The sequence below is a fragment of the Xenopus laevis genome, chromosome 9_10L, assembly GCF_017654675.1.
Source record: "Xenopus laevis strain J_2021 chromosome 9_10L, Xenopus_laevis_v10.1, whole genome shotgun sequence".
Lineage (NCBI taxonomy): Eukaryota > Metazoa > Chordata > Amphibia > Anura > Pipidae > Xenopus > Xenopus laevis.
Window position 1 is genome coordinate 133,439,596 of NC_054387.1, and position 15,313 is coordinate 133,454,908.

The 15,313-nt window shown below is 44.1% G+C and overlaps 1 protein-coding gene across 4 annotated transcripts in view; it reads left to right on the forward strand.

Annotated features, from left to right (window-relative positions):
* The window catches only part of nme2.L (NME/NM23 nucleoside diphosphate kinase 2 L homeolog), an 11,959-nt gene extending 4,025 nt beyond the window's left edge, over nt 1-7,934 (forward strand). The window contains exons 1-5 of one of the 4 annotated variants that reach the window (XM_018239991.2): nt 2,532-2,646; nt 3,966-4,095; nt 4,973-5,074; nt 5,185-5,297; nt 7,146-7,331. In XM_018239991.2, the coding sequence (XP_018095480.1) occupies nt 3,967-4,095; nt 4,973-5,074; nt 5,185-5,297; nt 7,146-7,266 (465 nt within the window). In that variant the 5' untranslated portion in view covers nt 2,532-2,646; nt 3,966 and the 3' untranslated portion in view covers nt 7,267-7,331. 4 annotated transcript variants of the gene reach the window in all.
* The last annotated feature ends 7,379 nt before the right edge of the window (nt 7,935-15,313 follow it).

The following is a 15,313-nucleotide window of genomic DNA, read 5'->3' on the forward strand; positions in this document are numbered from 1 at the left end:
GTGCTCACCACTATTTTTTAAAACCATTAGGCGGGGGTGCAATGAGGCTGTGACCACAAAATACATATAGTCAAATACAAGAGTCCTCTGCACTCAACCCATTATCAATATATTTAAGACAGCGACATTTTGTGCTACTGCTACTAAAAAATGCCTTACCCTTTAAACAAAACAGGGATTGTTTGTCCATATATTGCAATATATTTAAGCTGGCCAACTACGTCAATATATATATAGAAAAGTCCTTTGTGATCCGCACTCCACTGAACTCCAAAAAGGCACCCAGGTGCTACTCATATAGGCATATATATATATATATATATATATATATATATATATATATATATATATATATACACACACACACACATACTGTTTACTGCGATGGCAGTTGCAGCATAAGAGCAGCACTTTATGGCACATAAACCTACCGTGTAAAAAATTAACTAGACCGTGCAGTACTGTAAACACTGGCATTCATTCTGATATGTAGAAACAGGTGCAGCTGGACCCCCAATACTTGTCCCATTTATAGCAGACTGGGAAAAGTAAGCCGATATGTTAAATGTGTTACACACTCAGCCAATGCCTCAACTGGAAACCTATTTTGAACACCTTAGCCCTTAAAGGAGACATTTTGCATAAGTAAAAAATAAGAATGTACCAGTGCATTATACTCATTTAGATATAGAAGAATTGTGCTTAAAAAAGTAGTGTTTCAGGCTGATTTATTGAATATTTCTGCAAAACCCCTAATAATCCCTCCCTTCTCTTCCACTTGCTGCTCCCTGAATTCCCAGGCTGTGCACTCAGCTCACTGCACTGTAGGACAGGAACCAATCAGCAGCTAGCAGGACCTGATAGGGAACTGAAGCCTGTCTGTGCTTGTGTGACTGCAGGGCTGTGATTGGCTGTCCCCCTCCTACTGTGCTTCTGGCAGGGACCGTTAGGACACGCCCACCCCTCATTTGAAACACAGACAGGGACCAGAGAACATCTATAGGGAGCTCCAATAAAGGGGCTATTTTTAAAGATAATATTAATGTTTAGCCCCATGTAAAAGCAACACCGTATATTACTCATAATTGCCTACAAAATTAGTTTTTTTTAAAAATGTATCCTATATGTCTCCTTTAAAAGATACTAGTGGCCAACTTTGATTCATGTAACAGCAGTAAATATTGTATTCCATCTTCCTGTCCCATAAAAGCAGCTGAAAGTGAAACTCACCATCTCTGACCTGTATTTACATAACAAAATAAAGTGAATTAACAGTCATTGCCACCCTCCTGCGGAACATTGTATCTCGCTAATTAGCATTTACATTCATACCTCTACCGGCTGTCTGCTTAGCCATTGTAAGGGCAGACCATTCTTCCTCTAATTAAAGGAGAATTAGTAGCTGCTATAGTTAGTCTGACTAATAAATACATTTCATTTTGTTGTATGGAGATGTAGTTGTCTAATTGCTGTTTAGTAAGTCCCGCAGTGATGTGAATATTATGTCTCAGATGATAGCTCTGTTCCACTGGGACAGAATGTTCTGTTATACAGAGAGCTAGAATCCCAGCTGCCATAAAGCAGGACAGGACTGCTGCTTACAATGGGGATCAGATTGGATCTGTGCAGCCACTGGGACAGAATGTTCTGTTATACAGATAGCTAGAATCTCAGCTGCCATAAAGCAGGACAGGACTGCTGCTTACAATGGGGATCAGATAGGATCTGTGCAGCCACTGGGACAGAAGGTTCTGTTATACTGATAGCTAGAATCTCAGCTGCCATAAAGCAGGACAGGACTGCTGCTTACAATGGGGATCAGATAGGATCTGTGCAGCCACTGGGACAGAATGCTCTGTTATACAGATAGCTAGAATCTCAGCTGCCATAAAGCAGGACAGGACTGCTGCTTACAATGGGGATCAGATAGGATCTGTGCAGCCACTGGGACAGAATGTTCTGTTATACAGATAGCTAGAATCTCAGCTGCCATAAAGCAGGACAGGACTGCTGCTTACAATGGGGATCAGATAGGATCTGTGCAGCCACTGGGACAGAATGCTCTGTTATACAGAGAGCTAGAATAGCTGGAGGGCTTTATGTACAGTAAGAGAAGAATTCAGGTTTAGGAGGAAGGGACTGTAAGGGAAGATGAAGGCAGGGGCAGGACTGTATATTTAGTTGTGGAACATGATTGGTGACAGTGAGTGTAAGTGGGGGACAGTAGGAAGAGTAACAGGAGATCAGCGGGTGCCACTCAGCACTAATGACAAGAACTCAGGATGAGGCAGAGGAGTAATATGAAATTAATATGAAAAACGTGTACAGAGTCTCCCCACAATGCACTGCGGCACTGCCCTTGCCCTCAGGAGGGCGTCTGCTTCTTACCCATCATTCACCGGGAAAGAGAATGAAGTAGATATGCAAATTATGTGCAGCCATTCAGCCGTCATTGGGTAACGTGAGGTTATTCGACCAATTAACCTTCGTTTTGCATACAACTCGCTCCACTCCCTACTACAAGCAGCGCCGATCATTTTTTAACCAATAAGAATGGTGGATCCCGATGACGCAATGACCGCTATATAAACACCCAGTACGGACGTTCTGTCTTCTTTGGTTTCCTGTCCCCCGGAGAGAATCAGAGTGAGTTGTGCTGTTACTGGAGAGCGGCTGATGGGCGTTACCAGCATGACTTATGGCCTCTGTTGGCATTGACCGTGTCACTTTGTCTGATGAGATTGTTCTCCAGGCGTAATTATTACTCGCATGCGCAGTAGTCCGGTCTGCTTGTTACCCAGCATGCTCTGTTACACACTAGGACTATTCCTGCGTCGACTCTGGCTCCTTCTAAGTGGGGTTGGGACTATAGATTCCTCGGTTTGGGGGTTCATGGCGCTCGTTGTGATTGGAAGGCTCTGATTTTAGCTGAAGTGTTTTATTTGCTTTAAAACAATCCAGAATTTATTTGTGGCCCAGTTTATATCCCGGTGTCTTTGGGGCCCAGTTTATATTCCCGGTGTTTTTGGGGCCCAGTTTATATTCCCCGGTGTCTTTGGGGCCCAGTTTATAATCCCCGGTGTCTTTGGGGCCCAGTTTATATCCCCCGGTGTCTTTGGGGCCCAGTTTATATTCCCCGGTGTCTTTGGGGCCCAGTTTATAATCCCCGGTGTCTTTGGGGCCCAGTTTATAATCCCCGGTGTCTTTGGGGCCCAGTTTATATTCCCCGGTGTTTTTGGGCCCAGTTTATAATCCCCGGTGTCTTTGGGGCCCAGTTTATAATCCCCGGTGTCTTTGGGGCCCAGTTTATAATCCCCGGTGTCTTTGGGGCCCAGTTTATAATCCCCGGTGTCTTTGGGGCCCAGTTTATAATCCCCGGTGTCTTTGGGGCCCAGTTTATAATCCCCGGTGTCTTTGGGGCCCAGTTTATAATCCCGGTGTCTTTGGGGCCCAGTTTATAATCCCCGGTGTCTTTGGGGCCCAGTTTATAATCCCCGGTGTCTTTGGGGCCCAGTTTATAATCCCCGGTGTCTTTGGGGCCCAGTTTATAATCCCCGGTGTCTTTGGGGCCCAGTTTATAATCCCCGGTGTCTTTGGGGCCCAGTTTATAATCCCCGGTGTCTTTGGGGCCCAGTTTATAATCCCCGGTGTCTTTGGGGCCCAGTTTATAATCCCCGGTGTCTTTGGGGCCCAGTTTATAATCCCCGGTGTCTTTGGGGCCCAGTTTATAATCCCCGGTGTCTTTGGGGCCCAGTTTATAATCCCCGGTGTCTTTGGGGCCCAGTTTATAATCCCCGGTGTCTTTGGGGCCCAGTTTATAATCCCCGGTGTCTTTGGGGCCCAGTTTATAATCCCCGGTGTCTTTGGGGCCGTTTGTTACCCCAGTGCTTTGTTACCCTGTTATTGTCTCACCCCCCTAATCTGTCTCTTCCCTCAGGCCAGTGTAACCTGTTCATTCATTACAGAATGGCCGCCAACAAGGAACGCACTTTTATTGCCATCAAGCCTGATGGAGTCCAGCGCGGCCTCATGGGGGACATCATTAAGCGATTCGAGCAGAAAGGTTTCCGATTGGTTGCCATGAAATTCCAGCAGGTGAGTCGCTCTCCCCCCGTCCCTAGGGCTGCGGTGTGGTGTTCATTCAGGAGTCTAATGGGTGGCTGCATAGAAGCCGGTGTAGGCTGCAGCAGGCATCTACATTACTTATTAAAGGAACTGTTCACCTTTGAGAAATGTGAGTATGATGTAGAGAGGGATATTCTGAGACAACTTGCAATTGGTTTTCATTTTTTTTACAATTTAAAGTTTTTGACTTTAGCTTTTTAAGCAATCTGGTCACTAGTGTTGAAATTCCCCCTAGCAACCATGCACTGATTTGAATAAGAGACAGGAATATGAATAGGAGAGGCCTGATTAGAAAGATGAGGAATAAAGTAACAATACATTTGTAGTCTTACAGAGTGTTTGCAGCTTTCAAATGGGCGTCGCTGACCCCTTCAAAAAAAAAAAGTCAGAAGGAAAAGACAAAACTGTAACAAATAAATAATTAAAACCCAATTGAGAAGTTGCTTAAAATTAGCTATTCTATAACAAGTTACTTTAAAGGTGAACTGTGTTCTTTCTCTCCTGCTCTTCCTCCGCTTTCTTCTATCACCAAAGTCTTATTGTCTGTCCCAGTCCAGTTTAGCTGGTTTCCATTACAGGAGGGAATGGGAGTCGTTTGCAGCCGCTTTGTTGGCTCCTTATTGACCTTGGCAGGTGCCCCAACTGGTTCACATACAGGAACGAGTGAATGTGCCGAGGCTGCTGCACTTCCGGGAGTAGAGGGAAGGGTCACTCACTCGCTGGGAGGAGGCGGCTCTATAAGTGCCACGCGAACTCATACTCTGAAATTTAACCCCTTGTTATCTGGTACTTGTATCTCCTACCCAAAGTGTTGAATCTAAAGTTGTTTGTGACTTTATTTCTATAGGCTTCTCAGGATTTACTCAGACAGCACTACATTGATCTGAAGGATCGTCCATTTTACCCCGGGCTGGTGGAATACATGAGCTCTGGGCCCGTCCTTGCTATGGTGAGTAATGTGCCCCCCATTATAATAAAGCTGCAGCCTCTACTTCTATATGAACTGTCCCTGCCCTGAGGCTGCTTCAATGCTCTGACATGTGTCCTACCCCCCTGCAGGTCTGGGAGGGACTGAATGTGGTAAAAACTGGCCGTGTGATGCTGGGTGAGACCAACCCCGCTGACTCCAAGCCTGGCACCATCCGGGGAGACTTCTGTATACAGGTCGGCAGGTAGGTACCCCAAAATCCCTCGCTGAAACTGCTCATGAGCCGTGTGTCTGGGGAGGAGACTGGAGTTAATGTAACATTGTATGGACTCTGCGTAGTTATACCCACTGCATTAACCCCTGCCATTCTCTATTGGTGTATGGACTCTGCATAGTTATACCCACTGCATTAACCCCTGCCATTCTCTATTGGTGTATGGACTCTGCATAGTTATACCCACTGCATTAACCCCTGCCATTCTCTATTGGTGTATGGACTCTGCATAGTTATACCCACTGCATTAACCCCTGCCATTCTCTATTGGTGTATGGACTCTGCATAGTTATACCCACTGCATTAACCCCTGCCATTCTCTATTGGTGTATGGACTCTGCATAGTTATACCCATGAGCATTCAAGTGTTAACCCCTGCCATTCTCTATTGGTGTGTGTAAGTGAACAGCTGGTGGCGTGTGTATAATGACTTCTCATGGGAAACCCTTTGTGGGAGTAGAGCAGAGAGAGGAGGCTTGCGGGGAGAGATCTGGCTCTATAGATGGAAGTAACAGACGCTGCTTCTGATCACTTGGGGATTAGTTTCCAGCTGCTCATTCACAGCTTCATTCCATTTAGTAGAATTCAGTGCCCAATCCCTGCCCAGCATCACTCTGCATCTGCCCAAACAACCCAAGTTTGCTGCCATTAATTTGTTTTAACCCTCTAAATCCTGTTCTGTCAGGAGAGAATAACTGGCTAAATAAAACGGCACCAAAAGTTATAGATGGGTGCTGCTGAGATGCCCTGTATTACTGAATCCTAGGGCTTGTAAGTCTGCTCCAAGCTTTGCCCTTGATTCTATGGTGGGCTAGAGCTCCCTCCACCTCCCCATTTAGCTCCTCTATGACTGGAGAAGTAGAGTTGCTCTGTGGGAGTCTGTGAATCCATCTGCTGGTGATGTGACGGCTTCCTTATTGTTGTTTAACATAAAAGTTATTTATTGTGACTAATATTAAAGCAGTTAGAAACACACAAACATGACTGGCATTTTTATCTTAAGCAAAAGCCTGGTGTTGGCAGTCTAAAACTGCTAAACGGGTAACCCTAGATTTAACAGATTTCAGCAGAAAGTGTATACAGTGTGGGGGTCACTGATCTTCAATGAGCTGCTGGGCTGAAAGCAAAAGTGCTCGGGGGTCGCTGTAACTTTACATCATTACATTGTGTCCATTCCATTTAAATGTGCTGCAAGGAGGAACTGAACCATGCTCTTAACTCTTGATGGGGCCCTCGTGTTATCTTGTAATGCACCTGCCGTTCTCCCTAATCGGCTTCTCATTGGTGGTTTAATTCTAGAGGGGGACCTGGAGATCAGTGTTGCAGAATAAAGCTGGAGATCAGTGTTGCAGAATAAAGCTGGAGATCAGTGTTGCAGAATGTAGCTAAAGAGCCCTTAATCCATTTACCGACACCTGCCTCTGATTAGTTGTGCTCTCTGCTGACTTCCTGGCATGCACAGGGTTAAGTTTGAACTGGGGTTGGGCCGTGGGAAGAGCTGGAAAGTATTAAAGGGCAAGTATAGACCTGCCATTCTTTCTTTTGCATTAAACTGTAGACTATTAAAAGCCAGCCTCAAGTGCTGTTATGAATCGTATTGGTTGCCATGGGTTACTGCTCCAGGCCAAACTTACTGCCTTTTATTACATAGGGGGGTGTTGCCTTTTATGTGCAGGAGGCAGAGGGATCAGGTTGTTCAGAACAAAGGTGCTTGTGTTTAATGGCTGGGGGGGGGTAGATATTAGATGTTGGGCAGTGACAATTACTGGCTGAATGTAGGGTCTGTAACTGTCTCTATTATATCCCCCCCCCCCACAGGAACATCATTCACGGCAGCGACTCGGTGGAAAGTGCCAATAAAGAAATTGCCTTGTGGTTTAAAGACGAGGAGCTGGTGGAGAACAAAAGCTGCGCGTACGAGTGGGTGTATGAGAACTAAGCCCCCCTACTTCACCTTCCATTCTGTTGCCTCTTTACTGCAATAAAGTGTTACATCTCGTCCCACCCAACTGTCGGCTGATCCTTTCCTGGTTGCCATGGCTACTGGTAGTGGAGTGGGAGGTCAGGCGGGAAGGTTACAAGTTGTGTAGTGACTCGGTCCTGTCATTGGGCAAAGATGCTGCTCAATTTCTACTTGTGCCCATTCTGTGCCCTCACTACTCGCTATAGGCCGAGCTCACGCTGCAGCACAAGGGGGTGACCTGTCTGTTGCTATAGTAACCACTCTCCTTCCCCCGTCTGTCGGATCTGCTGGTCTGTCTCTCACTGGCGCCCAATAGAAACATCTTATTCCCTCTGCCCTTGTCATTTAATGGCTTCTTGCGTGTGATTGTCCCAATGCATCATGGGGGGTGCTGTGCGTCTGCATTAATGGTTTCACCCCTTTTTGGAAAACAATCTCCAATTTATCGTTCTCACCCTTATGCTGCTGGGAGTTTATGGTGGTACCAATGCCATGTCTGCTGGGAAATTCCTAAATAAAATCCCTATAGAGGAGTGTGAATGGGAAATGCTTCTGCAAGTGTCACCCATAACTATAAACTGTCACATGGGAGGGAAAGCAGATCTGCACATCTGTTAGTGTCCAGCTTATAGTCTTATGTGATTGGAACTTGAGCTCATTAACAGCCCCTGACCCGAAATGAACAGCAGGAACAGGTGCCCACAGGACTTTTGATCTCTTAATCTGGTTTTATTGGAATATCCAAATCTTAACCCTTTCCTGCCCAGATATCTTAATCTCTTTCTTCCTGTGCCATGATCTGCTCATATGGACTTCTCTGCTATAAACAATTGCTTGGCGTCTCTCCTGATGTAGTGGATTCCTTGTGCTGCTCAAAGACCAGTTTATACCCGTATGTATAACAGACCAAAGGGATAATGTACCCCCTACTGTAAATGATAAGGATATTAGAAGTCACTGAGGGGTTGTTCTGTGACCATATAAAGGAACAAGGCTGCAGGCTGAGTTATACAGGGAACTCTGAGTATCACTCATGTATTATAAGGGATAATGTACCCCCTACTGTAAATGATAAGGATATTAGAAGTCACTGAGGGATTGTTCTGTGACCATATAAAGGCACAAGGCTGCAGGCTGAGTTATACAGGGAACTCTGAGTATCACTCATGTATTATAAGGGATAATGTACCCCCTACTGTAAATGATAAGGATATTAGAAGTCACTGAGGGATTGTTCTGTGACCATATAAAGGCACAAGGCTGCAGGCTGAGTTATACAGGGAACTCTGAGTATCACTCATGTATTATAAGGGATAATGTACCCCCTACTGTAAATGATAAGGATATTAGAAGTCACTGAGGGGTTGTTCTGTGACCATATAAAGGCACAAGGCTGCAGGCTGAGTTATACAGGGAACTCTGAGTATCACTCATGTATTATAAGGGCTAATGTACCCCCTACTGTAAATGATAAGGATATTAGAAGTCACTGAGGGGTTGTTCTGTGACCATATAAAGGCACAAGGCTGCAGGCTGAGTTATACAGGGAACTCGGAGTATCACTCATGTATTATAAGGGATAATGTTCCCCCTACTGTAAATGATAAGGATATTAGAAGTCACTGAGGGGTTGTTCTGTGACCATATAAAGACACAAGGCTGCAGGCTGAGTTATACAGGGAACTCTTGAGTATCACTCATGTATTATAAGGGATAATGTACCCCCTACTGTAAATAAGGCTATTAGAAGTAGGGATGTGCCAAATCCTAATTTGCATATGCAAATTAGGGATGTGGAGGGAAATCTCATGACTTTTTGTCATAAAACAAGGAAGTAAAAAATATTTTCCCCTCCCACCCCTAATATGCATTTGCAAATTAGGATTCGGTTTGGTATTCGGCCAAATCTTTCGTGAAGGATTCAGGGGTTCGTCCGAATCCAAAATAGTGGTTTCGGTGCATCCCTAATTAGAAGTCACTGGTGGGTTCTTTGTACTAAAAACACTTGTTTGATATTTCACAATTTACACACAAGCACTTGCATGGTACAGGGCTGCTCATGAACAAATAGAATACGTTAAGGCTTAGTGGCCCTTTAATTCCCCCAAAGACCCCGTATCCTGGAGGAAGACCACTAACCTAATAAACATGGATTTCACTTGTAACTGGTCAGATGATTGCGGCCAATAAAGGGTAAGTATGACAGATATCTGGGGAGGGAAGACAAGATTCCCAGTGTAATTTCATTTCATTAAATGCTCCTCACATTGAACTGGATTATCAGTTGATTTATAGAGCACTGTCCCTTTATGGGCCCCCGACTTTCTCTCTGGGAATGTGACAGCGCCACCATGTGACATTAAAGGCCAAGTACACCCTATTTACCAGCAGCTTTTTTCTACTCTTCAGAATGGTGCAAATCTGCACTGACTCCTCCTTACAGGGAAAGATTACTCTGCACAACGAAACAGAAACTTCACTAGCTGGACATTTAACAATAAGTCCCTGCCAATTTAATCTGTACAGTGCCATCAATTTGTATTTACTGGCAACCAACAAGACCCAAAGGGTGAGTTCGATTCCAGCTTCAGCCTCTTTTTAACAGAATTCTGCTCAGTAAACTTGGCATAAACAATCATTTACATGGAGGCCTCAGATTGTGCTGCTGCATGATGGGGAATTATTATTATTGCTTTGCACTGGGTGTGGCCCCTGCCCTCGAACATAAAGATGTTACTGTCTGAGGCACATTTCTCCTGATCTGGGGCAGAACCTTAGCAAAGTGCAGTTACAGTGCAGTTACAGTGCAGTTACAGTTAAAGTGCAATTACAGTACAGTTATAGTGCAATTACAGTGCAGGTAGGAAGAGACGTATAGTTCCTAAATGCAGCACCACACTGGCAGGAAAGACCAGTTGCTCTGGGCCAGTTCACTCTGGCTGTGGTGACACCTAAAGGTACCGGGGCCCATGAGAAGACCAGCATTATGGGCTTTACCCTTTAAAGGAGAACCAAACCTTTGCTAATAAAACCCCTACCCTACATATACCCCCTCCCCGCTACCAGGCCCGGATTTGTGTAAAGGCCACCTAGGCCCGGGCCTAGGGTGGCAGGATTTTAGGGGGGCGACATGCTGCCCAACCACACCCACATTGGTTCAAAAACTGTGGGGATGAGCTGGAGATACAATCATTTTTTACATTTCCCCATTGATGATGAAAATTTGCACAAATAAATTGAAGGGCACAGGGGTGATGAATGACAGTGGGCCTAGGGGCGCCCTCTATGTAAATCCGGCCCTGCCCGCTACCCCCAGCCTTTGGTAAATGCCCCTAACTCTTACCCCTCAGTGGAGATCTGGGCATCGGAGTTCACGGGCGCCTTCTCTTCGGTAATCTTCGTGTCTTCCGCGGCTTCGGCAATTTCCGTGACTTTTGGCACATGTGCAGTTGTTGGAAGATTGGTCCAGCTGAGCATGTGCCGATACGACGCTCTATTCCCGATGATTATCGAAGAGAACAAGATGGCGCTGTGAACTCAGATGCCTGAATCTGCACAGAGGGGTAAGTAAAGAGTTAGGGGCATTTATCAAAGGTACCACCTAGGCTGGGGGGAGCAGGGAGGGGGACTATGTAGGGTATCGGAGTTCACAGACACCATCTTCTGGTCATTTACAAAGGCACCTAAAATTGTGTAGGTGAAAAAATCAGTGAATGAAGTCAATGGGTGTTTTTTCTTATGGCAACTTTTTTGTCCCAATGCATTAAAGTCAATGGTTGTTTTTTCTTATGGGCGTATTTTCGTGGCAAATTTTTCCCCAGCAAATTTTTGCCGCAGCCTCATGGAAAAGTTTGCACATGCTGAAATTCTGAATTTCTCCACAAATCCATGGCTGGTGAATACATTTGCTCATCACTAGTAAGAGGCCTAATGAAGCAAATGAAAAATGAAATGATTCCAATATAGATTCTCTGTAGTTCTCTGTCAGGTCTGGCCAGTTACTGATCAGTTTCTTCCTACAGTGCAAAGTGCTGGGGCCAATGTCTGTCCTGCACAGACTGAGAAGCAACAACCAATAACTGCAACACACGGGCTGGGGCTCACACACATGGATTCCTTAACATTTTACGAATCTTCTCAGTAATCATAGATATATAAGATTCTTGCCCACCTTTTAATGTAGTTGACTCTCCCATAAACTGATGGCGATTACAGTAATGATACCCTTACTATGCTGATGGTGAAATCTCCTTTTCTCCAGTCTCCATTATGTTAAAATAGAACATTAAAGGGCTTGTTCACCTTCCAAACACTTTTTTCAGTTCAGTTGTTTTCAGATTGTTCCCCAGAAATAGACTTTTTTTCAATTACTTTCCATTGTTTATTTTTTACTGTTTTTCCAAAATCTAAGTTTAAAGTAGACATATAGGATAAGTGAACAAACCCTAATTGTGTAGGCAATTATAAGTAATATATGGTGTTGCTTTTACATGGGGCTAAACATTAATATTATCTTTAAAAATAGCCCCTTTATTGGAGCTCCCTATAGATGTTCTCTGGTCCCTGTCTGTGTTTCAAATGAGGGGTGGGCGTGTCCTAACGGTCCCTGCCAGAAGCACAGTAGGAGGGGGACAGCCAATCACAGCCCTGCAGTCACACAAGCACAGACAGGCTTCAGTTCCCTATCAGGTCCTGCTAGCTGCTGATTGGTTCCTGTCCTACAGTGCAGTGAGCTGAGTGCACAGCCTGGGAATTCAGGGAGCAGCAAGTGGAAGAGAAGGGAGGGATTATTAGGGTTTTTGCAGAAATATTCAATAAATCAGCCTGAAACACTACTTTTTTAAGCACAATTCTTCTATATCTAAATGAGTATAATGCACTGTTACATTCTTATTTTTTACACTAAATGTCTCCTTTAAAGTTGAATGTTGGTGTCTCAGTCTGGCAGCTCAGTAATTCAGGTGCAGATTCTGAACTGTTACAATTTTGCAACATTTAGTTGATACATTTCTCAGCAATATCTCTGGAGTATTAGTAACTATTGTATCAAGTCTAACAGCTGCCTGTAATGAAACCCAGAGATTCTGCTCAGCAGTAGAGATGGGCGAATTTTTTTGCCTTGTTTCCCTGCAAAAATGACGCTCATAGACTTACGCAAACACAATTTTTTAATGGGTGTCGGTGACATTTCGCAGGAGGCGAATTTTTGGCGAAACAAAACGGGTCAAATTCACCCATCCCTACTCAGCAGGGACAAAGATAAGAAATGTATCAATTAAATGTATCAATTTAGAACAGTTTAGAGGGTCGGCGACCCCCCCTCCCAGAGCTGCTTTAGAAGGTGAAAAATGAAAATTTACACTTCAATATTAGAAAAACAGTGACACATAGAAAATAGAAAGTAATTGGAAAAAGTCTTTATTTCTGATGAACTATCGGAAACCAACTGAACTGAAAAAAAGTGTTGGAAGGTGAACAACCCCTTTAATAGAACAGACAGTGGCCAAAAATACATTTACATTCAGGATTAAGTGCTAATTCTTAATAGACAAGAAGAAGGAGGTTCCTGCTCCATACAGCTTGAATTCTAAGGTACTTCTAATGCCAACAGTCACCCTGCTATAGTTCCAGGGGTACCCAGGGTACAAATAAACACTCACCCCAAAACTCCCCCTAACTGACCTTCAGACTGGGCCCCCTTAGCTCATAACAAGATTACAGATATATAGAAACATTGGGGTAACAGTCACCCTGCTATAGTTCCAGGGGTACCCAGGGTACAAATAAACACTCACCCCAAATCTCCCCCTAACTGACCTTCAGACTGGGCCCTTAGCTCATAACAAGGTTACAGATATATAGAACATTGGGGTGTCACCCTGCTATAGTTCCAGGGGTACCCAGGGTACAAATAAGTACTCACCCCAAATCTCCCCCTAACTGACCTTCAGACTGGGCCCCCTTAGCTCATAACAAGATTACAGATATATAGAAACATTGGGGTAACAGTCACCCTGCTATAGTTCCAGGGGTACCCAGGGTACAAATAAACACTCACCCCAAATCTCCCCCTAACTGACCTTCAGACTGGGCCCTTAGCTCATAACAAGGTTACAGATATATAGAAACATTGGGGTGTCACCCTGCTATAGTTCCAGGGGTACCCAGGGTACAAATAAGCACTCACCCCAAATCTCCCCCTAACTGACCTTCAGGCTGGGCCCCCTTAGCTCATAACAAGGTTACAGATATATAAAAACATTGGGGTAACAGTCACCCTGCTATAGTTCCAGGGGTACCCAGGGTACAAATAAGCACTCACCCCAAATCTCATGCTAACTTTTGTGATTGGGTATTTTGATCTGTAGCAGTAATCCCAGCAGAACTTGGGCCTTCCTTGAAACCATTGCAGAAAGGGGGTACAGTTACTGTAAGGTAGAACTTTATGTCCCCTAGAGATGGTCACTGTGCAACTGTTCTGGCTGCTATGGCTCAGTGTCCCTAGCAACCTGTATTTTGAATACTGGTATAACAATGGATAGCAGAGGACCTACAGTACATAGGAAGAAAATCAATATAAAATGAAATAATAGTGTTAGTATTTCAGTCCCACAATTCATTCCTTGGTTGCCAAGATCTTTGTCCCTAGCAACCTGATAACATTTACAGTTAGTTTCTCTTTAGTGCTTCTGTGCTTATAGTAAAGATTACTGTATATTAGCACCAGGCCAGGGCCCATGGACCAATGACTGGGAAAGTTCATGTAATGATGAATGTTATCAGGGGGTAACTACAGAGGAGGGGACACAGGAGGTATAGGGGCCCCACAAGCCCTAATTCATATACAATTTCAATTAGTTTCAAGTATTAGTGAAACAGTTCAACCTCTAGACAATTTGGGGGCCTGAAAAATAATTTGCTGTGGGGCCCAGTGATATCCAGTTACATCACTGAGTGTTAGTGTGACATTTATCATTGTCTATTGTCACATTGGGGTAAATGGATTAAATAAAGTCTGCGCAGGTCCAGTCATCACAACAGCCAATCAGCAGTTTGATTTCATTACTCTAATTGCTGGAGAGTAGAATGAATACTTCCTGCTGGCTGTTGCTATGGGTAACTAGTGTGTGTGTGTGTAATGTGTGTGTGTGTGTAATGTGTGTGTGTGTGTAATGTATGTGTGTGTGTGTAATGTGTGTGTGTGTGTGTAATGTATGCATGTGTGTAATGTGTGTGTGTGTGTAATGTATGTGTGTGTGTAATGTGTGTGTGTGTGTGTAATGTATGCATGTGTGTAATGTGTGTGTGTGAAATGTATGTGTGTGTGTAATGTGTGTGTGTGTGTGTGTGTGTGTAATGTATGTGTATGTGTGTGTGTGTGTGTAATGTATGTGTGTGTGTGTGTGTGTAATGTATGTGTGTGTAATGTGTGTGTGTGTAATGTATGTGTGTAATGTATGTGTGTGTAATGTGTGTGTGTGTGTAATGTGTGTGTGTGTAATGTATGTGTGTGTAATGTGTGTGTGTGTGTAATGTATGTGTGTGTGTGTGTGTAATGTATGTGTGTGTAATGTGTGTGTGTAATGTATGTGTGTGTGTGTGTGTAATGTATGTGTGTGTAATGTGTGTGTGTGTGTAATGTATGTGTGTGTGTAATGTGTGTGTGTGTGTGTGTAATGTGTGTGTGTGTGTAATGTGTGTGTGTGTGTAATGTATGTGTGTGTGTAATGTGTGTGTGTGTAATGTGTGTGTGTAATGTATGTGTGTGTGTGTGTGTGTGTAATGTAATGTATGTGTGTGTGTGTGTAATGTATGTGTGTGTAATGTGTGTGTGTGTATGTGTGTGTAATGTATGTGTGTGTAATGTATGTGTGTGTGTAATGTGTGTGTGTGTGTGTGTGTGTAATGTGTGTGTGTGTAATGTATGTGTGTGTGTGTGTGTAATGTATGTGTGTGTAATGTATGTGTGTGTGTGTGTAATGTATGTGTGTGTGTAATGTATGTGTGTGTGTGTGTGTAATGT